The 25527-nt window shown below is 41.1% G+C and overlaps 1 protein-coding gene across 4 annotated transcripts in view; it reads right to left on the minus strand.

Annotated features, from left to right (window-relative positions):
- Positions 1-25527, minus strand: part of LOC126478914 (uncharacterized) — a 90107-nt gene that overhangs the window by 13127 nt on the left and 51453 nt on the right. For 2 of the 4 annotated variants that reach the window (XM_050103745.1, XM_050103744.1), the window contains exons 3-4: positions 17862-18077; positions 16934-17146 (exon numbers count right to left, since the gene is read on the minus strand). In XM_050103745.1, coding sequence (XP_049959702.1) covers positions 16934-17146; positions 17862-18077 — 429 coding nt within the window. The remainder of the gene's footprint in view (positions 1-16933; positions 17147-17861; positions 18078-25527) is intronic. The other 2 variants (XM_050103741.1, XM_050103740.1) reach the window with 1 other exon arrangement.

Genomic DNA, 25527 nt, shown 5'->3' on the forward strand with positions numbered 1-25527 from the left:
AGACTATAGATGGGAAGAATAGCCAGGTTAGGATCTCCGCCTTTCGTTTCGACGTGCCCTTAGTCGAATATTTCAGCACGAGGACGAGTAAGATGTCTTTCCACAAACCACCGAGGAACCTGACTGTTGGAGCATCATCTGAGAGAGTCAAAGGCTATTCGGATGTTTAATGGATCGACTGGTTGCTGACAAGGGGAGACCGCCAATTGTGAAATTCAGATTCAATTCATACTGCGCATAATAAAAGCTCATGGCCAGAGGTATAATGTGGCAAAGCACCAAGATGCACTTCTCAGCCGTTGTCGAGAAAATCGACAGTTAAAAGAAACCGTTGTGGTGACATACTCTCTACGATTAATAATTTTCTACAACGTCGTGGCGCAGCGATAAGCGCTCGGGTTCGTAATCCGAATGTCGCCGGATCGAATCTCGCGCCATGCAACCTTCTTTTCGTAATTCAAATGTATACACACACACACACAAACACACAAACCCACACACACACACATATATATATATATATATATATATATATATATATATATATATATAATTCCCGGCAATCAGTTGTAACGATTATGCATATAATAAGTTGTTGAAAGTCGTTTGTCGTGGAAAAACTGGCGACCTCGAACATCATTATGTTTTCCGCAAACAAAGTTGTATTTCACAAATGTTATTATAATTGCCTTCATAATGTTTACCACGTATAGTTAACGGAAGACGTAGAAACGATATTCCGAAACGATATTCCGAAACGATTACGTATCGTGTAAGTCAAACGTTCGAATTAGAATAGAGACCCCACGAACACAAATTTGCTGTGGCAGGTATGAAATATAAACTCCGTTACTCGCTCGTTACACTTGAAGGACAGATGTTGAATGGGCTGAAACGAGCCACCGCATAACAGCGTAGTTGCCTGCTAACTTCGAAAGAAGGTAGATGCGGTCCCTAGCGCAATTGATAAAATCGTCGAAAATCAGTGCGTATGTGAGAGCTTTGGTACACCCTGTTAAACAAACGGAAAAATGGAGGCGGTACAATTGGAGAGCGATCCGGGCCCTTCGCACGAAAGTGATGTGATCGAAGAAGATTCTATACACAATGAAGTGGCGAAACAACAATTGAAATATGCGTTGGTGTATTTTGAAAGCCTCCTTCGTAACAGTAATCGCATCGCAGCAGAACAGTCATCACCAATCAACGAAGAAGCCATGGTAATTGGGGAAGAAATGTTCCAGAATACGCTGCAAATGCTCGCCGAAAAAACCATCGTTCATGATGAGGAACTGATAGACATTAATGAAATCGACGATAATAATGCCTACGAAGACGTTGAATCGAGTCCCATTGTCAACGAATCATCAGACGAATACGAGCCGGACGAGAAGATAAAAAAAGGGTACGACTATATTTCTCTGGATTACAAAATTAGAGCTGTCAATCTGGCCAAAGAACATCCAAGCTGGAGTCTGAAAACTCTACAAAGAAAGGGGTGCTCTCGTTTGACAAATATGGGCTATTTATCCAGGTGGGAAGAGCAAATCAAATGTGGTGGTAACAAATTTGATAAATATTGTACCATCGATTCATGGGTGCATGAGCGCTTCGTAGAAGCTCGACAAAATTTCCAGCAAGTTACTACCAGAAACCTGCAGCAGTGGGCCTTGGGCGCTGCAAGTCAGTTCCCAGATTTCAACTTCAAAGCTTCAAAAACATGGGTCACCGAATTTAAAAAGAAGCATGGGATTCGGCCACGGAAAATCACAAAATTTGTTTCCCGGAAAGAGACGGCTACCCAAGACGAAATTTTGGCCGCAGCGGACGCATTTCGGATCCAGACGCGAACGTTGATAACTAACTTCGACAAAGATTTCATAATTAATACTGATCAAACAGGTAAGTAAAGAGCTGTTCACAAATGTCATATGACATGATGATGTAATATGATAACCTGATATATGATAGACAACACAGATTTCGTATATTTCTTATATAAACGATATTTTTATATTTTGTCTGGGTGCCAGTACCAGTCCACGTTCAACAGAATTCACGCCGAAAAAGGGTCAAAGGCTGTCCTGGTAACCCGACACGACATGAACAAGGTGACGCATTCGTATACGGCACAATATTCACCTACCCTCATGAACCATGGACCTTGCCGATGGTGGGGAGGCTTGCGTGCCTCAGCGATACAGATAGCCGTACCGTAGGTGCAACCACAACGGAGGGGTATCTGTTGAGAGGCCAGACAAACGTGTGATTCCTGAAGAGGGGCAGCAGCCTTTTCAGTAGTTGCAGGGGCAACAATCTGGATGATTGACAGATCTGGCCTTGTAACACTAACCAAAACGGCCTTGCTGTGCTGGTACTGCGAACGGCTGAAAGCAAGGGGAAACTACGGCCGTAATTTTTCCCGAGGGCATGCAGCTTTACTGTATGGTTAAATAATGATGGCGTCCTCTTGGGTAAAACATTCCGGAGGTAAAATTGTCCCCCATTCGGATCTCCGGGCGGAGACTACTCGAGAGGATGTCGTTATCAGGAGAAAGAAAACTGGCGTTCTACAGATCGGAGCGTGGAATGTCAGATCCCTTAATCGGGCAGGCAGGTTAGAAAACTTAAAAAGGGAGATGGATAGGTTAAAATTAGATGTAGTGGCAATTAGTGAAGTTCGGTGGCAGGAAGAACGAGACTTCTGGTCAGGTGACTACAGGGCTATACACACAAAATAAAAAAGGGGTAATGCAGGAGTAGGTTTAATAATGAATAGGAAAATAGGAATGCGGGTAAGCTATTACAAACAGGATAGTGAACGCATTATTGTGGCCAAAATAGATACGAAGCCCACGCCTATCACAGTAGTACAAGTTTATATTCCAACTAGCTCTGCAGATGACGAAGAAATTGATGAAATGTATGATGAAATAAAAGAAATTATTCAGGTAGTGAAGGGAGATGAAAATTTAATAGTCATGGGCCACTGGAATTCGTCAGTAGGAAAAGGTAGAGATGGAAATGTAGTAGGTGAATATGGATTGGGGGTAAGAAACGAAATAGGAAACCGCCTGGTAGAATTTTGCACAGAGCACAACCTAATCATAGCTAACACTTGGTTCAAGAATCATAAAAGAATATTGTGTGAATGGAAGAAGCCTGGAGATACTGACAGGTTTCAAATAGATTCTATAATGGTAAGACAGAGATTTAGGAACCAGGTTTTAAATTGTAAGACATTTCCAGGAGCAGATGTGGACTCTGACCACAATCTATTGGTTATGAACTGTAGATTAAAACTGAAGAAACTGCAAAAAGATGGGAATTTAAGGAGATGGGACCTGGATAAACTGACTATCCCACAGGTTGTACAGAGTTTCAGGGAGAGCATAAGGGAACAACTGACTAGAAAGGGGGAAAGAAATACAGTAGAAGAAGAATGGGTAGCTTTGAGGGATGAAGTGCTGAAGGCAGCAGATGATCAAGTAGGTAAAAAGGCGAGGGCTAGTAGAAATTCTTGGGTAACAGAAGAAATATCGAATTTAATTGATGAAAGGAGAAAATATAAAAATGCAGTAAATGAAGCAGGCAAAAAGGAATACAAACGTCTAAAAAATGAGATCGACAGGAAGTGCAAAATGGCTAAGCAGGGATGGCTAGAGGACAAATATAACGATGTAGAGGCTTATCTCACTAGGGGTAAGATAGATACTGCCTACTGGAAAATTAAAGAGACCTTTGGAGAAAAGAGAGCCACTTTTATGAATATCAAGAGCTCAGATGGAAACCCAGTTCTAAGCAAAGAAGGGAAAGCAGAAAGGTGGAAGGAGTATATAGAGGGTCTATACAAGGGCGATGTTCTTGAGGACAATATTATGGAAGTGGAAGAGGATGTAGAAGAAGATGAAATGGGAGATATGGTACTGCGTGAAGAGTTTGACAGAGCACTGAAAGACCTGAGTTGCAACAAAGCTCCGGGAGTAGACAACATTCCACTAGAACTACTGACAGCCTTGGGAGAGCCAGTCCTGACAAAACTCTACTATCTGGCGAGTAAGATGTATGAGACAGGCGAAATACCCTCAGTCACGGCTGCAAAATAATGACACGAATTCTTTACAGACGAATGGAAAAACTAGGAGAAGCCGACCTCGGGGAAGATCAGTTTGGATTCCGTAGAAATATTGGAGCACGTGAGGCAATACTGACCCTACGACTTATCTTAGAAGCTAGATTAAGGAAAGGCAAGCCTACGTTCCTAGCATTTGTAGACTTAGAGAAAGCTTTTGACAATGTTGACTGGAATACTCTCAAATTCTGAAGGTGGTAGGGGTAAAATACAGGGAGCAACAAATTTACAATTTGTACAGAAACCAGATGGCAGTTGTAAGAGTCGAGTGTCATCAAAGGGAAGCAGTGGTTGGAAAGGGAGTGAGACGGGGTTGTAGCCTCTCCCCGATGTTGTTCAATCTGTATATTGAGCAAGCAGTAAAGGAAACAAAAAAAAATTCGGAGGAGCTATTAAAATCCTTGGAGAAGAAATAAAAACTTTAAGGTTCGCCGATGACATTGTAATTCTGTCAGAGAAAGGACTTGGAAGAGCAGTTGAACGGAATGGATGGTGCCTTGAAAGGAGGATATAAGAAGAACATCAACAAAAGCAAAATAAGGATAGTGGAATATAGTCGAATTAAGTCGGATGATGCTGAGGGAATTAGATTAGGAAATGAGACACTTAAAGTAGTAAAGGAGTTCTGCTATTTGGGGAGCAAAATAACTGATGATGGTCGAAGTAGAGAGGATGTAAAATGTAGACTGGCAATGGCAAGTTAAGTATTTCTGAAGAAGAGAAATTTGTTAAAATCGAGTATAGGTTTAAGTGTGAGGAAGTCGTTTCTGAAAGTATTTGTATGGAGTGTAGCCAAGTACGGAAGTGAAACATGGACGATAAATAGTTTGGACAAGAAGAGAATCGAAGCTTTTATAATGTGGTGCTACAGAATAATGCTGAAGATTAGATGGGTAGATTAAATAACTAATAAGGAAGTATTAAATAGGATTGGGATGAAGAGAAGTTTGTGGCACAACTTGACTAGAAGAAAGGAATGGTTGGTAGGACATGTTCTGAGACATCAAGGGATCACCAGTTTAGTATTGGAGGGCAGCGTGGAGGGTAAAAATCGTAGAGGGAGACCAAGAGATGAATACACTAAGCAGATTCAGAAGGATGTAGGTTGCAGTAGGTATTGGGAGATGAAGAAGCTTGCACAGGATAGGGTAGCATGTAGAGCTGCATCAAACCAGTCTCAGGACTGAAGACCACAACAACAACAACACAATATTCAATCACGATGTCTGGACGAGTCTTGCCTCTCGATTTCGTATGCCTCCGAGAGTCCACAGGTACGTTTGTACCCAGAGTACGGAAGATAGTCGACGAGTACACCAAGAAGTATGCCAACGTTGTTATTACTTCCTCCAAATCCGGTAAACTAACAAAGGGTTTGTTCATGGACTTCTTGCGTAATGCTTTGCAACCATACGTACAAAAGAAAGAATTTCTCCTTCTGATCGACTCTTGGGGTGGGCAAACGTACCTCACGTTATACGATGAGATGTTCCAGGACGATAAGAAGTTACCAACGTGCACTATAAAAGTCCTTCCTCCAAATTGCACTCCTCTCGTCCAACCGTGTGACGTGTATTTTTAACGGCAGGTAAAAAATTTGATCAAGTGCCATCAAAATTGTGTTTTTTTATTCGAGCGAAACCGTGACATCAACTCCAGAGACGATTGTACAAAAATCGAATCCGTCGTCCACCACCAATTGTCTTCTCCGATTTTTGCCGACATGATACGATACGCGTGGTATGCATCAAACCTGACGAACGATAGAACAATTTTCAGAATGTCAATCAGGTGTGTTTCCCAACAGATAATTTAAAAAAAACATTATTCTTGTAAAAACACATCGTTTATCAGATGTGCTCAAAATCATAAAATTACAAAAACAAATACTAAAAGCAAAGGTTGCATGGCGTGAGATTCGATCCGGCGACCTTCGAATTACGAACCCGAGCGCTTACCGCTGCGCCACTACGCTGTAGAAAATTATTAATCGTAGAGAGTATTTCACCGCAACGGTTTCTTTTAACTATCGATTTTCTCGACAACGTCTGAGAAGTGCATCTTGGTGCTTTGCCACATTACACCTCTGGCCATGAGCTTGTATTACGCGCAGTATGAATCGAATCTGAATTTCATAATTGGCGGCCTCCCCTTGTGAGCCTCAGCTACAAATCTTAAGGCAGCTGCTCAGACAAGGTGAAAATGTGCAGAGGTACTCGCCAAACAGAGGGCCGCTCGGCCATTACACTCGCTATGAGGATAATAGCAATCTTCTCCTAATTGGAGGCCCACGAGGCTTGTCATGATGGAGGAGCATGTCACTATGTAATGCAATATGAGATATCAGACGCGAAGACTCACTTAATACGGGCTCACGAAACATCTAATGCCACTATATAATGTAATATGACTTTAATATTTCGGCTCCGAGCACCAGCGATGATGCGCTACCCTAACTTGATACGAAAACGCTGTTTCCTCTGACGACAACACTCTTTGCTGAGAAAAAAGAGGAGCATCTATATGTTTCTCTTGTAACTGTTGTAGATAAGAAATAGCAATTGGACATTATGTCTTTTTTGAGGTCAGATAAGTTAGCATGTAGAAATAATTTGAAGCGAAGAGGTCAACACATAATCGCGATTATCATGAATAAACATTGAATTTGTGGAAAAAAAAGGAACGTAAATATCTTTACGAACCTTTATTCGATTTTGGATCCTTGGACCTCCACAAAACTATTATGGTGTTTAGCAACACAATGCATAATGATTTATCCACGAATTAACAATATTGGGCGAATTTGCTACTATCACGGCCAGAACGACGCGCAATATTTCGCCGTCATCTTGTATGTTCAAGACGTTTCCTGAGAGACCAGTTTGTTTACCAGAAGATATCATATTGCCATTGTTGTTCAACCTTATCATTCTGAGAGTGTTACCAGAAAAGAAAATCTCACGGGGACTGTGAATATTTTAGCTGCTAAGGGAGACGGCGTCTTCATCGCGAGCTGTAGCTGTTTCTCCGACATTTCCTGGCGTTCTCTGAGAACCGGAGAATCAGAAACCTCCGACCGCCAACTCATCCTGTACCAAACCCGTTATCTGTTTACAGCAACCACAAAGAAAACATATTCGTCTATAGTCAAATTTTTTCACAGATTGTGTGTATTAGACAGGTAAAAATTTTATGATGTATGCATCTGGGCAAAAAAAAAAAACAAAAAAAACAAAACAGAGTTGTTTTAATGCAGTACCTGTCTTATATTTGTCAAAGACGAAACTCAAAGAGCAAGGTAATTAATTAATAATGTTTATTTTTGCGCAGCAGTTTCATTTCAGAGTCCTGGTTAACAATTACGCACCAGCTTTTGTGTTCTTGGAATTTAAGCAGTTCTGTTTTTCCACTGCAATAGCTTATGTAACCACCATCCCTTACGAGCCACAGCCTTCCATTGCTGAACGTATTAATCATAATTTGAAGTCAGCTTTGATAAAGTACCACATGAAGCTACAGACGAAGTGCAACAGCTCCATTGGGTGGTTTACTTGCACTTTCAACAAAAACATATGTGAATCTCATATAGCACACCAGTGTCTAACCAGTGATCCATTAGTGACCTTCTGTCTGCGGACAAGATCATGAGGAACAGCCGAGAAGTTGGCAAAGACAACATGAAACGAGCACACCAGAGGAAGGGTGCCTGATATATTGGCGTGTGATATCGCTACGGCTGTGCGGGGGTGGGGGGGGGGGGGGGCGGAGGTCACTTTCGTGATGTTACCACCATACAAGATAGTCCAGATGGCTTCCTCAGTGAGTTTCCTTTATATATAATAAAAATTGCATTTCGATTTCCTTGAGAAGCTTAAAAGATATTTCTATATGTATAAATATGTCTTGATCTGTATAGACAATAGTGTAAACAACTGTAATTCGTACTGGATCAATGGTGTTTAGATAAGTGTTACGGAAATATTAGGTACATGTATCATAGAGTAAAAACGCAGCATGTAGCGGCGTCTCTATAACGAGTGCCAGCAGCCGTCTCCGGCTAGGAATGACTGACTGCGGGTCTCCCGCATCGTTCCCTTATGCTCTGTCAAGAAGCATGGGACTTTGTTTCCATTTCCAACAATTCTTGCCTGCGTGTTTAAATGCATGCAAGTTCCCCGTAACACACGACGAAAATAAGACTTCCAGTGGTCACCTTTTCAGTTAAATGTGATTTCTCTTGGTCCCTACACGTAGCATTAGCGAAGTGTGCCAGGCAAGCCCACAAGTGTGACGTCACAAGTTCATTTCAGGCGCCGCATATCTAGTTGGCCCCAATTGTCGCTGCACAACCACTTGGCTGCGGACTCTGATCTGACGGGAGGTGCGAGCCACGTGTTACGTCATATGTGAGAAGGAGTTTCTGTTAGCTGTACGATAGCAGTTGGCAAGCCCATCCAGGTGAATATACAATTCCATTCACCTCAAGATCCTGCTCCGGCCATGGTCATTGCTAAGCAAATCTGTGCTCGCAAATTTTATCTGAAGCTACAGCAGCATTATCGACGACAGCTGCGGCTTCATCTCTTCAGCAATGAACGACTGTTCGACTGTTCCACTTAGTTCATGTTTTTAAGAAATATAACGGCATTACCCAGTGATACTGGTGAACTCCTAGTACTATTAAGAATGACTGCAGGAACGTAGAAACTTTGATCTAATAACCATTACAAGTCATTATTGTCAAGTAGATCCCATGTCCAGTCGTGTTATTGAAACATCAGAGTATAGTTTATTTGGAAAGAAAGAAATACAACAAATTTAATTTCACTTCCAGCCGGTTTCTGCATGTTTTAATAATTTTGGAAAGGTAAGTGAAAGTACGTTTATGCAACACAGTAACTTCACAGTTGAGATAAATATTGTTTAGTGGCAAAATTATTCTAACAGGTCAAAAGTAAATTCTATTATCGGAAAGTAAATTAATTCCAGGCACTTTAAATTAAAGATTATATATAAAAATAATTATCCATAGTTGCTAATTTTACGCGGACTTGTGATACGGTTTTGTGTGTTGGCCTGGTTCGTATTTCGGCGTTGCAATTGTGTTGATACTCAGGGGTAGTTCTTATATTTAAATAATTCAAAAGTCATTTGAAGTTTCCTTTTGAGTTTCATTGCCAGTTGCGAAGTAGGAAAAAGTGGGTAAACGCTACTGTGAGGTTACGCAACTATTTAGTCAACCTCCATTTAGTGAGAGATTTATTTATTCCAAATTCACTTTAAAGCGTTTAATTACGAGTTTAATATTAACTGAAACCCTATATCATCATTAAGTCACGTCGTGTTGTGTTAGTGCAAACGTGTGTGTAGCCTTCTGTTGCCACAGATGTTCACATTGTTCCTTACAAGTTGCTGTTCGCAATTTCAATTACCTAGCGAACAGATAGTACCCAGTTGGGTTGGCAACCGGTTTCTCATTTATTTCACAACATTAGCAAAGGTGATTGTTTTGCATCCCGAATCCCGAGGTAACCCATTCCGTTGAACCAATGCGTGAATGATTGCACAGTTCTTCATAATTGAACAAAATATAACTAAAAGCTGATTTGGCGGGATAAGATGATCTAAGAGGTAAACTGTTCTGAATCTCTGTCTCACTAAGTGTTATACTTTTCTTTGCAAACGATAGCCTGGCCAAATTTTACTTTCCGTTAGGCAAACGTGAACACGGTAAAAAAAATTTCGCAGATGACCATTATATAAAGGTGGGACATTACTCGTGGTTACGCTGGTATCAGGAAAATTTAAGTCTAGGGATTGTCTAGTGGACGAATTTTGCAGTTTGTGCAAATTTCATTTTTAAATAAACGCTATTTTCGTCACGAACAAATAGTCGTCCCATGATGATATCGCAAGTGTAGAGAAGTAATAACACAGTTGTAGAATAATAAAATTTGCTTTAATCAACAAAAGTAATGAAGGTGATGGAGTGGGGATCGAAATAAGGATGCTGCCTGAGGTGGAATCCGTTATTTAGGACCGGGAGGCATGCATTACATACGCTTCCACGGAAATGCGAACATTTACAGCAGAGGAATTTCATGCTCTGGCAAACGCCACGGCATGTAGTACGTCTATTAAGACCGAAGCAGTTGACTACAGATACGAACAAATTAACAATGAACTGCAATTAGAGGAACAACCGAACAATCTGCGAAAAATGAATAATTTGTTAAGTATTTTGCTTACTAAAACGGAGGAACAAGAAAATCAAGTAGATGCTCAGGGAATATCGATTGAAAATAGGTGCACAAGAAAAGAAAATATTTGCTCAATGTACTTCGATTATAAGTGATATAGAGCCACAGTCAAAGAAACTAAGTGAACCAATTACCATTGTCAGTTACAATATTGTTACAATGGAGAAAAAATTATATTCCTTGGAAAATGAAAAGGAATCTTAAATGTGACATGACGGCAGTGCAGTCGCAACGGCCGATTTGAATCAGAAACAGTTAAGATCCAAGAAATGTCTGAATCTATCGACAAAGAGAAAGAAAACAAGATGAAGGATGAAAAAGAATTTGGTAGGAATATTAATATGCGGAGTGGCCACCACCGAAATTGCGACTGCAGTCGCGAACGTTGAACTACTGTAACATTTCAGGGTAATCAAAGTTTGGAATCTGGTAATGTAGGCAGTACCGATTTATTAGTGAAGGAAGAGTGTTTTGACCTACTCAAAAAGCAGGTTTTAGTAAAAATTGTGAAATGTTGTTGAAAACAATGTAGACAGACAAGCAAAAGATAAATGCCGTCATCGACGTGCTTGCAGAAGAGCTCAAGCGATGGGGCTTAAACCTCGATATTTCCTAAATGACTTCGTAAGACTTCAGAACCGAATTCTTCAAATAATACTGGTCTGAGTGGGAGCAGGAGAGTATATTACAGGATTCTGTAGTATCAAGCTCTTAAGGTAATATTAGTAATCGAACATCAAAGCGAATGTTTTGCTTATACTTGGTCCGCAAATGGAGTATTTGCGATTCCGACGATCAGAATTTGTTTATCGGTTTCCTGATGGTTCAAATGGTTCAAATTGTCTGAGCACTATGGGACTTAACATCTGATGCATCAGTCCCCTAGACTTACAACTACTTAAACATAACTAACAGCACAGACATCCATAGCCGAGGCAGGATTCGAACCTGCGACCGTAGGAGCCGCGCGGTTCCGAACTGAAGCGCCTAGAACCGCTCAGTCACAAAGACTGGCTGGTTATCGTGTGAAAGCTTTGGAAGATTGGGTGTGTGAAATCTTATGGGACTTAACTGCTAAGGTCATCAGTCCTTAAGCTTACACACTACTTAATTATCCTGAGGACAAACACACACACACACACACACACATGCCCGAGAGAGGGAGCGAACCTCCTCCGGGACCAGCAGCACAGTCCATGACTGCAGCGCCTTGGACCGCTCGGCTGGAAGATTGTACCCGACGACTTCAAGCGATACATCGGCAGTAATTACGAGACAATTAGTTGATATTTAGTAAAAGTGAGGAGCAAGACAAATGGGGATTAATAGCGAAAATCTTAGAAATCGGGATCATAATAACGCAGAGCGAAAGACAAAGGGCAAGAAACAGATAAGTAGTTTGTGTATTGTCCACACCAATAAACAGTATATAACATCACCAGTGGGAACAGGTACCGACACAGTGATCAGCCAGAACATTATGACCCCCGACCTTCTATCGCCATAAACCGTTTCAAGCGATAGCAGAGTCTGGGGACGAATGACTGCTAGTCACACACACACGCACTGTACGTATAGTGTCATTGAGGGTACTGTTCTTGTTAAGAACGGGTGAGACCCGCGATCTATCTGAATTTGGCCGAGGGCAGATCGTGATGGCCTGGAGGCTCAGCATGAGCATTTCGAAACTGCTCGACTCGTCGGGTGTTAAAGGAGTGCTGCGGAGAGTTTCCTCAACACGTGGCGAAACGAAGGCGAAACCACGTTCACACGTCGTGGGAATGAATGGCCGCTCCCCTTTACAAATTCGGGCGTCGTAGGCTGCGTAGGTTGGTAAAACAGTACAGGCGGCGAACAGTGGTGGAGCTAACATGAGACTAATACTGCTCAGAGTGCTTGAGTGTCTGCACACACACTACACCGAACTCTCCTAAAAACGGGCCTGATATCGGCTAGTACAACTGAAATGGGCACGTGACCATCGACATTGGGCATCGGTGCAGTGGCAGACCGTTGCAAGGTCTCATATATCACGATACTTTCTTCATCATGCCGATGGGAAGGCACGGATCCTTAGTCTCCCAGGGGAACAGCTCCTTGAGATCTGTACTGTGGGGTGGAGACAAGCTGGGGGTGGCTGCACTATCCTCTGGGTCACATTCACATGGCCATCAGTGGGTCCAGTGGAGATCGTGCGAGACACCACAATGGCTAAGGAGTATCGTACACTGGTTGCAGACCACGTACACCCCTTCGTAACGATCATGAACCCGACAGTGTGACATTTTTAAACAAGATAATGCGCTGTGTTCCAAGGCCAGGAGTGTGATGGATTGGTTCAGGAACACAGTGGTGAGCTTCAGTTCATGTGGAGGCCCACCAAGTCGCCAGATAGTAACCTGATTGAACACATCTAGGATGTGATTAAACGTGACGTCAGAGCTCATCAGGCCTCTTCCCATCGACAGGACAGTAAACCGTACTTTGCCTTCCACCCTGTCTTCCCCATTTCGAGTGATAGTGTGGAAAAGATAATCTCTGTGGAGATACATGTATTTCTTTTGTGCACTAAAGCGAGACGGTAGTTAAGCACGGAATGCATTACACCAATTGAATTGGTGATCGATTTAGTAAATTGCAGTCCATCAATTCACTATTATAAATCGGCTGACCGAAAGTAGCTTCCTCCAATTAGACATTTAGGCGTACATTCGCTGATTCTGATGGATACTGTTTCCCAAAAATCCATATTCATTGTTTTCTTTTGACAGATGTGAGAACCACCAAAAAGAGCACCAAGGGAACTGGACAGAGGTAATAAAACTGATCTACCTCTAAGTTCACCGAAGCTAACCACCTACACTTCAGAATGCTGAAATTCACAGCCTATTCCTGTAGAAGCCTTACTACGTATTCTAGAGAATCCGATTAGTCTGGAATACCCCTGGTACCTGTGACATGTTGCTACTGAGAATCCTTTCATATTACCTATTCTGCATACTTATGATGTCTTTATACCGTATTTCCCGACATACGATAGATTAAGAATTTCACTGACGGTTTTGGAGGCAAAAGGTGTGCGACATTTTCAAGGAGGCAAAAGATGTGCGATTTTTTTAGAAGTTACTTACAGCCCGGCATTGCTCTTCCATGCTTGCGGCGCCCACATAATATGCACTCTAACACATCAAACAACTTCCTCAATATGCACACTGGCCAGATCAAACAGCTTTTTCTTGACAGTCAAGGTGTTGTTTTCCTTAGGAGGCACCACTTGGATGGCGCACCACGTTGCCTAACGAATTAATGGGCCACTACACCGCCACAGCATTTAACGCTCACCGGCGTTCTCTCCTGAAAATAATCGACTGCCAACGTCACCCACAGTACCATTCTCGACTAGGTTATTTCGAGCATAAACGGAAGGGAATATACTGTATAGCAGTTACCCATCTACAGCCGTACTCTGCATCCTACTGTGAACTACAGGGAAGAGTGTATTTAGCGTTGCATTTCTATCTGTCGGGAAATTCTTTACCCTTAAACGACACATTCGCAGACAACTGAGTAGAGAATTGACACATAGTACGCTGATGTTTTCAATCCTGTTTAATATTACATCATAATCATGGATATATACACTCTTCGACGGCCGCTGGTGGCTGAGCGGTTCTAGGCGCTTCAGTCTGGAACCGCGGGACCACTACGGTCGCAGGTTCGAATCCTGCCTCGGGCACGGATGTTTGTCATGTCGTTAGGTTAGTTAGGTTTAAATATTTTTCAGTTCTAGGGAACTGATGACCTAAGATGTTAAGTCCCATAGTGCTCAGAGCCATTTGAACCATTTGAACCATCTACATTCTCCGATGACGTAATAACTGATTTAAAATTTGAGGTTTAATTCTCACAACGCTTATTTCTCATGCATTGTTGAACATTCATTTGAACGGGTTCCTGACCGATGTATGTAAGTCTATTATCTTTTACAACGAATACTATTGTGCATCTTCATCCTTCCTAACCTTGGATTCATATTCAAGACGCCATATTATATCACCACTTACCTTCTCGGCCAGTGGTTCTTTGCACGACTGATGGGGTGCGGTATTCCAATGATCGTTATAGGGATTTAGCCTTGTAATCATGTCTTTCAATTATTTATCAAAATATCGTTATTTTAAACAAAACCGTGATACAAGTTAACGTAAATTTATTTTTTAGTTTTAGTTTATTTGCCATCCATATTCTAGTATAGCGTTATGGGTATCTGAGCATGTTTTTCTAGTACGTGTATAGTTTGTTACCTGATTTTCGAGACGTGCCTTCTACTACTTCTAAAACCAGTTCTATAACACACTGCAAAAACACAGACGGATTTATTTTTTATGGGAGCTTACTTCGTGCCCGTAAGTTGCTCCTCTTTATGGTGTGAACTCATCTTACAAATTGGAAGTTGAAATTGGTACCACACACATTCTGACTTATCACTCAACTGATGAACGACATGTACGAAAAAGAGTCTATCGTTGTCGAGTTACGATACTCAAATATTTAAAATGCCGCTTGGTGAACAGTCATTGAAATCAACTTGTGTGTAACTACTAACCATGTCTACTGAGTGAAAACTTATATTCAAAATGGAATCGATTCCATAAGTGAATGTGTTCACTAGCTGGAAGTGCCGAATATTAATTTCAGCTCGTTTAGGAACAAAGGTAAGGCTTGAAGAAGAAGATTTCATCAAGAATAAGCAGTTGTAGCCCCAAGACTGGTATAATGCAGTTCTTCAGTGTAACATATCTGTACTGTTTACTGTCCACATTTCAGTTATGTACAAGCTTATATTCCAAATACTTTCAGAAAAGACTATCCCCACCATTTCGTTTTATATTTCGCGTTGAAAAGGTCTTTTACCACAAACTTTTTTCTTGCCTTTGTCTGGAGTCTGTATCCTATCTACTTTGGCCACAGCAATAATTTGCTAACGGAATAGTAAAGTTCATCAACCCTTTTAGCATCTCATTTTAATGCAGTCCTCAGCATCACTTGGTTCAGTTCGACACATCTTGCTTGACTTTTAAAGATGTTCGTTATGTAATTTACTTCTAAGACCAAATTCATTATGTTCAACTGATATTCAAAGTTCTCAGCCGTCTCTGACAACATTACATTAGTCGTGCTCCAACTAGAAGTTCCCTTTTCAAATTTCTCTGTGGATTCCGTTACTACTTATCAACTACTGAACTTAATTTGCTTCTACTAAGGTCTTCCATTACCTTGTCAAATTGTTCTCCCAGTATTGTGCTTCCATCTTGTAATCTACCTCCCGTTGTGTTTTCATAATGTTGCCTTCATGTCTTTAACTTTCGCGCAGGTGTCCAATTTATTCGCTCCCTGCTTTGCCACATGAGATCTTAATATTGACACTACTGCTTCTTTTCTCTTCGATGTTTAATTTTCATATATGTTACATCAATGTTTCTCTAGGCATCCACATATGCACAGGCTTATATTTCTCCTCTAGCTATTCCTGCTTTGCTACTTAGATTTTCTTACTTTTAGACATATGTAGGTTTTGGTTGTTTATCCATTTACTGTAATTCTACCCGCTTTTTTATTCAATACTTGTTGAATGCTGCCTTCAAAATTAGCAACAATCATTAGTTATTTCAGTTGATGTGTCCCACTTGCTTAATGATCTACTTTTCCCTGCAGTTCATAATGAGTATGTTATGGTCAGACTTAGTGCCTGCTTTTGAAACTCTTTACCACTTTAAAGTTTTATTTCATCTACTCTTATCATTTTGTTTTTTACAGAAATTATCTGATGTCTCCATGTGTAGAGACTTACGTGATTTTTAAATAAAGTATTTTGAAGTTATTATGTTGTACACTGTACAATACTACAACAGAAGGCTTTCCAATCCATACTTCCTGTCTCACCATGTTGTTATACATCTCCATCTTTTAATTATCTTACTGTATAATTTCAATCCCAGATAAAATTACAGTTTTCCTCTTCATGAACAGAATAGCTACTTCTCTGTCATTATTCATTCTTTAAATTCCTTCATCGTCAGAAAATAGTTCTTACACAGAAAAATATATTTTTACATGTTCCCATCAAAGAGATGTTTGACTTGTTCTACATTGTCAGGTAACTAATCGTTGGTCTACACAGTTCGAGACACTGCACAGTGCCTTATGTGGCAGGTAGCATGTTACATTCGCAGTATGTAACAACTGTAGTTATCACTACAGGACCATATGCCTTGGAAGGTAAAGCACTGATAACATAGTTTATTAAACAAAAACTTTGCAGCTGGTAAAAAACATTTAATATAAATTGCAGATCTTACAACAGTAGTCAACAACAAACTAACATATGAAAAGAAGTATTGTAATGAAGCGACTTGTCTGGCATGGTTATCATATTGAAAACGATGTCGTGTTGTTGAATTACAATACATAAAGAAGACTAGCTGATGCGCACGAGCTCAGGTTGTTTGTAAGAGTAGATGGGAGCGCCGGCAGGATGCAGGTCCTGGTACTGGAAGCGCGCCAGGTAGCCGGGGGTGAGCGCTGGCTGCTGCAGGGCAGACAGTTCACTGGAGGCGGCTCGCTGCTGCTGCTTGGGCGCGGCGGAGATGGGGGCGGGGCCGTGGGCGTAGGCGATGCGCTGCAGGCGGCCATCTGGCTGCAGCACGTAGTACACGCCGCTTTCCTCCGCCTCACGCAGCTCCGCCTTGCCGTACTGTGGGCAAAGGAAGCAACGTTATTGTAAGGTGACAGGATGAAGGACCAAATGTACACTATATTCAAAAGGTTACTCTGTGAAGGTAATTTGGCGATTACGTACTGAATTTCACATTTGTTTAATATTTCATTTCTGGTCAGCGGTTATAAAGAGGTCACTAACTGAATTGGACTGTTTCATTATTGTATGAATAAAAAAAAGTCTACACCATGTTTTATTGAATTGTTATGACCTGCTCGACCGAATAGAAAACAGGACTGTTGCTACTTTTATCATGAGGTGGTCTGCCACTTCAAGGATCTCCACAAGCTGAAATCAGTGATATAAACAACCACGTATTTTAGTTTTAAATTTCAAAGTGTGCCTGTTCGACAGAAAGCAGTCATATGAAACGTTATATTGGCTGCCTAGTTCTACGCCTACATCTACGTTTACAATCGCACTGTCTTTTATCTGGTATTCGCGATCCTGGTGCGAAACCTGCGTTGGAGGCAGCAGAATCTTTCTACAATCAACCAGAAATGCTGATTCTCTGAATGTTCTCAATCGTATTTTCCCCCATAGAACGTCGGCTTACCTCTAGCGATCTCTAATTGAATTCACGGAACATTTCATAATACTTGCATGTGGATGTGATGAAAATTTAACACAAAGTGGATTGCTGAGAATTTAATGCAGTTTGGTTACACGGCCCTTGCCCTAATATACTTACGTTGTAAGGAGCCTCAGTAGTGGTGGTGGCAGCCTCAGTGGTTGTGGGGGCGGAGGTAGTGAACGTAGGCAGGTGGTAGGAGTCTGTGAGGCGGGAGAAGTCCTGTGCAGGAATGAAGAACTGTGGGCGGAAGCTGGCTGCAGAAAATCCAGAGGCTGGCTGTGGGGCCGCGAATGACGGCTGCGCCTGCGACTGGGCGAAGGCCTGTGGTTGCTGCTGCTGCTTCTGCTGCGTCTGGCGACGCTGAGGCTGGCTCGGCAGCTGGCGGGATGGCGCGCCGTAGCTGGTGGTGGGCGCTTCGCCCACGGCCATCGCCGCCAGCGACGCCAAGGCGAATACCAGTAGGGCCTGCAAGAGGCGATGGTGAATAGGTAGTGACCAACTAGGACTTTTGTATAAGTGCAAGTCAAATGAAAACTTTTGTGGGCTCGCCGACATATTGCCAAGGTTGTTTCGACTATGCCGGGAAGCCTAAAACAATCTCCATAGAGTCCAGATGCCCTCTCTTTCCCCCATGCAACTTACATATTTTTGAAGCCCTGAAGAAAGACAAGCGTGACTGGTGATTTGCTTTGGACGTAGTGGTGCATGCCCAGGAATAGTCCCGTTTCCGTATGCAAGGGTAGACTTGTTTTCGTGAAGGCGCTGACTGTGTTGTCTCACAGAGGGACAAAATTTTTAACAGTTACAGGGATTACATTTCAGACAATAAAGGGTTCACTTTGTTTTTCTCTCCTGTCTCAGTTTCATTTGACTGCCCATGACACAGATTAGCTTAAGACTGTACAGTGCCACATACTACTTTTCCTAAAGAGTACGTTATCTTGATTATTGATTGGAGACCAATTTCTACAAGCGATTATCCAGGTCGAAAATGAATGTATGACTCATTTGCTTTTGATATTATTAATGTTTTTCTAATGACAAACATTTTAAAGTAATTGAAATTATTCAAATATGCCTGTATGAAAGTAACATTCAGTGCTTTGGAACAATTACAGGTAACCCCGCTATGAGAGAATGGTTAGCACAGATTAGGTTGTTGGTCACAATTAATCTATGTTAATCCTTGTGATTATTGTTAATTGAACGTCTTCAGTCGTAGCATAGTTTTCATAATGAGATGTTTTATGATAATTACATATTTAATCAGTCTTGTTTAAATATTACTGACGTATTGATTGTTTTGCAAAATTTTTATGGTTTCTTGAGCATTTTTTGTGAATGTTCTCGTACAAGGAAATTACTACATCTGTATACACTGATGCAACTGTATATAATGATATAACAAATCTGTGTGTATGTGACTGTTAAGTTGCAGAAGACAGTTATTGTCGAATAAAGGTGAAGGAATGCTAAATGTCAAGAAACCAGATGGTTATCGCTCTAAACTCGAATCGGGACTCATCACTGAAGACAGTTCAGCTCCAGTCAGTGACATTCCGGGACCAAGGCGTGTCAGAAGGCCGCCCAGACAGCGGTGGGATACCAGCCTCTCACCCACCATACGTCCTGACAACCATGCGTGATGATCTGACGTGTCATTTCTGTCCGTAGTAGGTCTCCTTTGGTTGTCATCCGCGGAACCCTCATGGCACAGCGGTACGTCGACGAGTTTCTACGCCCCCTTTTCTTGGCCTTCTTGGCAGGCCATCCTTAGGCTGCATTTCGGCAAGATAATGCAAACCCGAACACAGCGAGAGTTTCTACTGCTTGTCTTCGTCCTTGCCAAACTTTGTCATGACCACCGTGGTCGCCAGATACCTCCCTACTTGAGAAGCATTACGGACAAAGTTTTCCAGTTACCTCGGAATTTTGACGATCTAACGCTCCAGTTCGACAGAACTGGCACGATTTTCCTCAGCAGGACATCCACCAACTCAGTAAAATCCAAGCTGAAAAACTCCTTGCATAGGGGCCAGAAGAGAACCAGCGCATTGTTGACTTGCTGAATTTGATTCAAGCTCTTTCTCTTCAAGAAATCATAAAATGTTTTTCGGAAATTGTAATCATTTGTTCTTTTGTTTCCCACCCATGCGGGCAAATACTCCGTGGTGAGTCATTTCCTTTTAATAAGAGTGTAAGACTTGCCACTATGCCGGAAGACTATGCCGAGAATAGTCTCAAGTGACTCCGGAAAAATCACAAAATATGTTGTTTGGTACGTACCGATAGCTAGTTCCTCCTTAGCTTCTAAATGCGGTAAGTCGTCTCAATCCGTTCAGTGTTGTTGCTTTCAGAAACAGTAACTGACTGGTCCTACACTGTAACAGTTTGTTTTAACGCCTTTACGAAAATAGTCGACAATGAAAACAGCTTCGCATAACCTACTTCTCCCAGCCCATTGTGAGATGCAATGTGGTAAATATGCATGCCATCACTACGAATCACTGTTTTCTATCAAGGCAACTGAATAGCCAAAGAGAGCTTCCATTATCTTATACCCCCCTATAATAACTGTAAGCTAGTTAGACATGAGGATTCATGTAGCTCACACCGATTTTCACCTTACCCCTCTCGGGACAAATATCTAAAGTAATATTATGAAAGTTCCACATATTCAGTTGATGGAGCCGTTGATAATCTAAAGTGTGTGTGTAAAGCACGATCTCAGTTGCTTTTTAGTTGTTTTTGATTTTTTGTATCCTGCTTTTATGTGTCATTTGTGACATCATATAGTCGCAAACATCCGAGTAAGTTCAATGTGGCATGTTGCTACTGAAACGTTTTTGACATGTGCCACAGAACTTCGTAAGTGCCTTACGATGTCGATCAACGTGATAGGTGCTAAAAATTGAAGATTGTTTTGAACAACATATAAGATGGTACTTTACATATAGTTTAAAACTCACAAAATCTATTTGTACAGAACTAATTACCAAAAATTGAAAGTTAAGAACCATGATATGTTTGGTGCAATGATTTACCCAAAAGCAAGAAGTAAAATAAATTAGAGAAACGCGTGACACTCCTTGGGATGATTCTCGAAATCACGTACAGCGAATAATATGGCGATTAAGAATTTTAAGTTCAAGGGCACATCAAACTTTTCACTAGCATATTTTATCACGTACTTTCAGACAAAATATTTCGTAACACAATTGGTAGGTTACTCTAACTTTTATTAATTTTCAGATTTTCTTCAGGAACCATGCTTTCTACAATATACAATTTACTCAATTTAGTATCTAATCCGATCAAACCTTTTTGAAAGTTAAATATGAATCTCATGCAACTTTTGTGTGCAAAATAACTGTGCTTCGAGGAGTTGACCATATCGTCACGACATTTACATAGCTAAAACAAACGAAACCAATGGTTCGTGAAATACTTCAGTTTTACCTCAAATTATTAATCAAATATTTCTTAATTACACTGTTTACTTAGAGATTTTATTTTCAAGCTTCAGGCTCATCAGTTTCATATCTTATTTGTCCATTTCCCACTCTTCGTTTGTCTATGAAAATTCAGACAAGATCCATTGTATGGGTTCTAGGGTGCTTCTAGCCACGCCGTTCACGCATTTGACCAAAAGGTCCCAAAGACAAATGTCACTCATTGCAAAGAAGAGGTTAGGAGTAATCCCGTCGGCGAGAAGGCCATTACAGACAGGCATAGACCCGAAGAAGACAACTCCAGTGGTGGGAAACGAGGCAGACCACTCACCTGCATGGCTGCTCGATGCACCTGTTGCGTCTGCTGGACTGGACGCATGTGGTGCCGGACAGCAGCGCGGGGTGGCTTTTATACGGAGCTGAGCTGCTTGGCGGCTCTGCCAACATGACGTCGCAGGTCAGCTCCCCGTTCGCGTCCGTCAGCGGTAAGTTGCGCGACCACGGGTCACGGCCGCGATGCCCCACCCTTCTCGCTCTCTCTCTTGGCCGTGCTGCACATCAATACTGTTGCTTGCACCTCTCTGATTGTTAGCACAGCAGGCGTCTACATTGGTACTGGTACCAATACTTCTTTTATAAGGCTCATCACCGTCAGAATGTGCTCTGGGGTAAGCACGCATGTAGTCTTTCGCCCCTACTGTACAATCTGTACATCGAAGAAGCAATGACGGAAATAAATTATAGTTTTAAGAGTGAGATTAAAATCAGAGTCAAACGATATCAATTACAAGATTCGCTGAAAATATTGCTATCCTCAGTGAAAGTGATAATGAATTACGGTAGCTGCCGTATGGAATTAAATATCTAATGAGTACAAAAAACCGACTGAAAGTAAATCTAAGGAAGATGATACTAACGGAAAGCAGCAGATACTTAGCAGCCAAACTGGAGATCACGAAGTAGACAGTTAACCCGTGACGGGCGGACCAAGGGGGACATGAAATGCAGACTAGGACTGGCAAAAATGGCACTCCTGGTCAAGAGGAATTTGCTAGTATGAAACACAGGTCTTCATTTGGGGAAAAATCTCTCAGAATGGACGTCTGGAGGACAGCATTGTACTGCAGTGAGATATGGGCATTGGGAAAACAGAAACAGAAAAGAATAAAAGCATTTGAGATTTTGTACTACAGAAGAAAATTTGGTGGACTTATAAGAAAAGGAGTGAGAAGGTTCTGCGCATGATCCGTGGAGACAGGAATACATGGAAAACACTAACCAGTGAAAGGGATAGGATGATAAGACATCTTTTAAGACATCAGGGAGCTGAAGATAGTATAACTGTAGCGGACTATACAGATTAGGATACATGCGGCAAACAGTAGACGACATAGGCATCAGGTACTACTCTGAGATGAAAAAATCTTCACAGGAGCGAAAATCGTGGCGGGCTGCATCAGACCAATCAGAAACAAAAGAAAATGGAAAACCATCTTAACCTCCAATGTAAAAATTATTTGTCTAAATAGCGATTTTATAAAATGACATCACTTGTTTCGATTACGGGCGCAAACATCTTCAGATGGTAATATGTAGTTAAACAATGTCCATGGCGTAAAATCAAGTACTGAGTCATAATAACAGCATTCCAAAACTCGTGATCTTGACAAATAAAAATTGACAATACTTATTTTATAAACTCTACGTAAGAAATATTTGAGTTCAATGTCTCGTTGACGACTATTCACGGAAATCAGTTAATATCTTAATGAGGGTGGCGGGAAACCGAACGCGAATCAAGGGTCTTAAGCACTGTAATAATTCACTCAGTGTCTCATTCGCGTATTAGCGTATTGCAATCTTGGTACACTAAAGAAATGTTGTTGTCAGGACTGAATATAACCGAATTCTTAGTTTTGAAACTCGTAGTAGCAAAATACTGATAAGAGTTCATTAAAGACGATCTAAAAATTGATACGGAGCTACCTCTGGGAAGTTGAGTAAGAGTTCGGGAGAAGTGTAGAAACACCGAAGGCAATGCTCGCACAATGACTGATCTTGGATGACAGGTTAAATGAAGGCAACTATACGCTCGCAATATTTGTGGACTTAGAGAGAGCTTTCGACAGTATTGATTGGAATGGACTCTTTGAAACTTTAATGAGAGTAGGTAATAAGAAGGGAGCGGAAATTTATCTACAACCTGTACAGAATCAAGACTGCAGTTATACGATTTCTAGATTATGAAATGGAAGCAATAACTGATAAGTGAGTGTGACAACGTTGTAGCCGGTCAATGATATTCATTCAATACGCTGAGACAGATGCCAAGGAACCTAAGTTCAAATTAGGAAAGGGAATTAAAATTTGGTAAGAGGAAACTAAATTATTGCTGTTGTTGAAGACATTGTAAATCTACAAGAAACTGCAAAAGGCTAGAAAGATCAATGAAACGAAATGAATTAAATTTGGAAAAGTAGTTATCCACAAAAGTAATACAAGTGCGAAAGATTGTTGCCGAATTAAGTCAGGCGATGTCGGCGGAATTACATTAGTAAGTGAGGCACTGAGAGTAGTAAATAAGTTTTGTCATTTAAGCAGTAAAGTAAATGATGAAGATCAAATTATACGGATTGTGATATGCAGAGGGCCGGAGTAGAAATGACTTAAAATGCAGGCTGACGGAAGAAAGAAAATCGTACCTGAGAAAGAGATATTTGTTCAAATTGAATGTAAAAATCAGTTTTTCGAATTCATTTTTTAAGTTATTTTTTTCGATTATAGCTTTTGCGGAGTGGATTAGATTCCGAAACAGTACACACAAGATATGAAGAGAAGCTTTCGAAATGTGTTGCTGCCGGAGACTACTGAAAAATCATTTTGTGGGATAAATGCTAATGCATCAAAGATTCGTAGCATAGTAGTCTTTGGTGGCATAGTAATTTTGAACTAAGACCATGATATAAGAACAACTTTTTTTTTTGATCTGTCAGCTCCCACCCTCCTAATTTGTTCCTATCAATAAAAACGACAAGTGAAAAATTTTGTTTATCAGATAACTACAAGACGACCCTCATCGTCCATGAAATTTCGAATTCGTCTTGTGAGAATTTTATTATATTTTCTTATTATCATTATTTAATTAAATTTTGTTGATGGATATACTTATTTTTAGTAACCCTGTTTAAGACTTTAATCCTAGTATACAGCGTGAGTAACTAACTATTCCCACCAAGAATAACTGCGAAAATATGATAGGAGCTCAAAAGTTTGGAAGACAAAAATTGCATGGGACAACGGGGTCCATAATATGATGATTTTTTGTTGCTAGCTGGTGTCGCTTCAGAGATATGAAGGTCAACTTTGTTTCTTTTCATATGGGATGCTGTAGTTTGGTACTTATTTTCTGATATCCGTTATCGAGACGATTCCAATGATGTGTAACAGTAAAATCTTTGAAGGTCAGCGAAGGTTTCAAAGGTGGCATTTACAGAAATTGTTCGAAGCGAAGACCATTGGTATCAATGCGGTGCTGCAATCTTTTTATTATGGGTTGAGTGGTGTTCCTCATCACATCGGCACTTACCGCAGCACATTCTCCGACAAATCTCTGTCGCATATCATCAGGTGTAGTTGGAACGTCTTTATGGGAAACGTCTTTTACGAATCCCCACAAGAAAAAATCCAGAGGCGTCAGGTCTGGCGAACGAGCGGGCCACGACACATCTCCTCCACCTCCAATCCAACGATTTGGGAATTATCTCTACAGTTTATTTCTAACCTTCAGCGAAAAATTTGACGGACACCCATCGTGTTGCTATTACATTCTGTTCCTTGTTGCTGAAGGTATTTATTCCAATAACATATCTAATGTTTCTTGCAGGAATGTGGTGTACTTCCTACCATTAAGATTTACAAAAAATGGTTTAAATGGCTGTAAGCACTATGGGACAATATATGAGGTCATCAGTCCCCTAGACTCATAACTACTTAAACCTAACTACCATAAGGACATGACACTGCCCGAGGCAGGATTCGAATCTGCGACCTCTGCAGCAGCGCGGTTCCACAGTTAAGTGCCTAGAACCTCTCGGCCACAGCGGCCGGCCGTTAAGATCGATGAAGTAGGTGCCTATAGATCTGTGCTCCAGAATCCGACTGCATCCATTCACCGACCACTGTTTTTGGTCTGCAACTTGCAGCAGCCAACGTGGATTTTCAGTAGTCCAATAATGCATGTCACGCCAATTAACATTTCCGTTGTTCGTGAATGTAGCCTCGTAAGTACATAAAATCAAGTTAATAAATGTTCCATCCTACTAAATCTGAAA

This window comes from Schistocerca serialis, chromosome 1, assembly GCF_023864345.2.
Source record: "Schistocerca serialis cubense isolate TAMUIC-IGC-003099 chromosome 1, iqSchSeri2.2, whole genome shotgun sequence".
In the NCBI taxonomy this organism is placed as follows: domain Eukaryota; kingdom Metazoa; phylum Arthropoda; class Insecta; order Orthoptera; family Acrididae; genus Schistocerca; species Schistocerca serialis.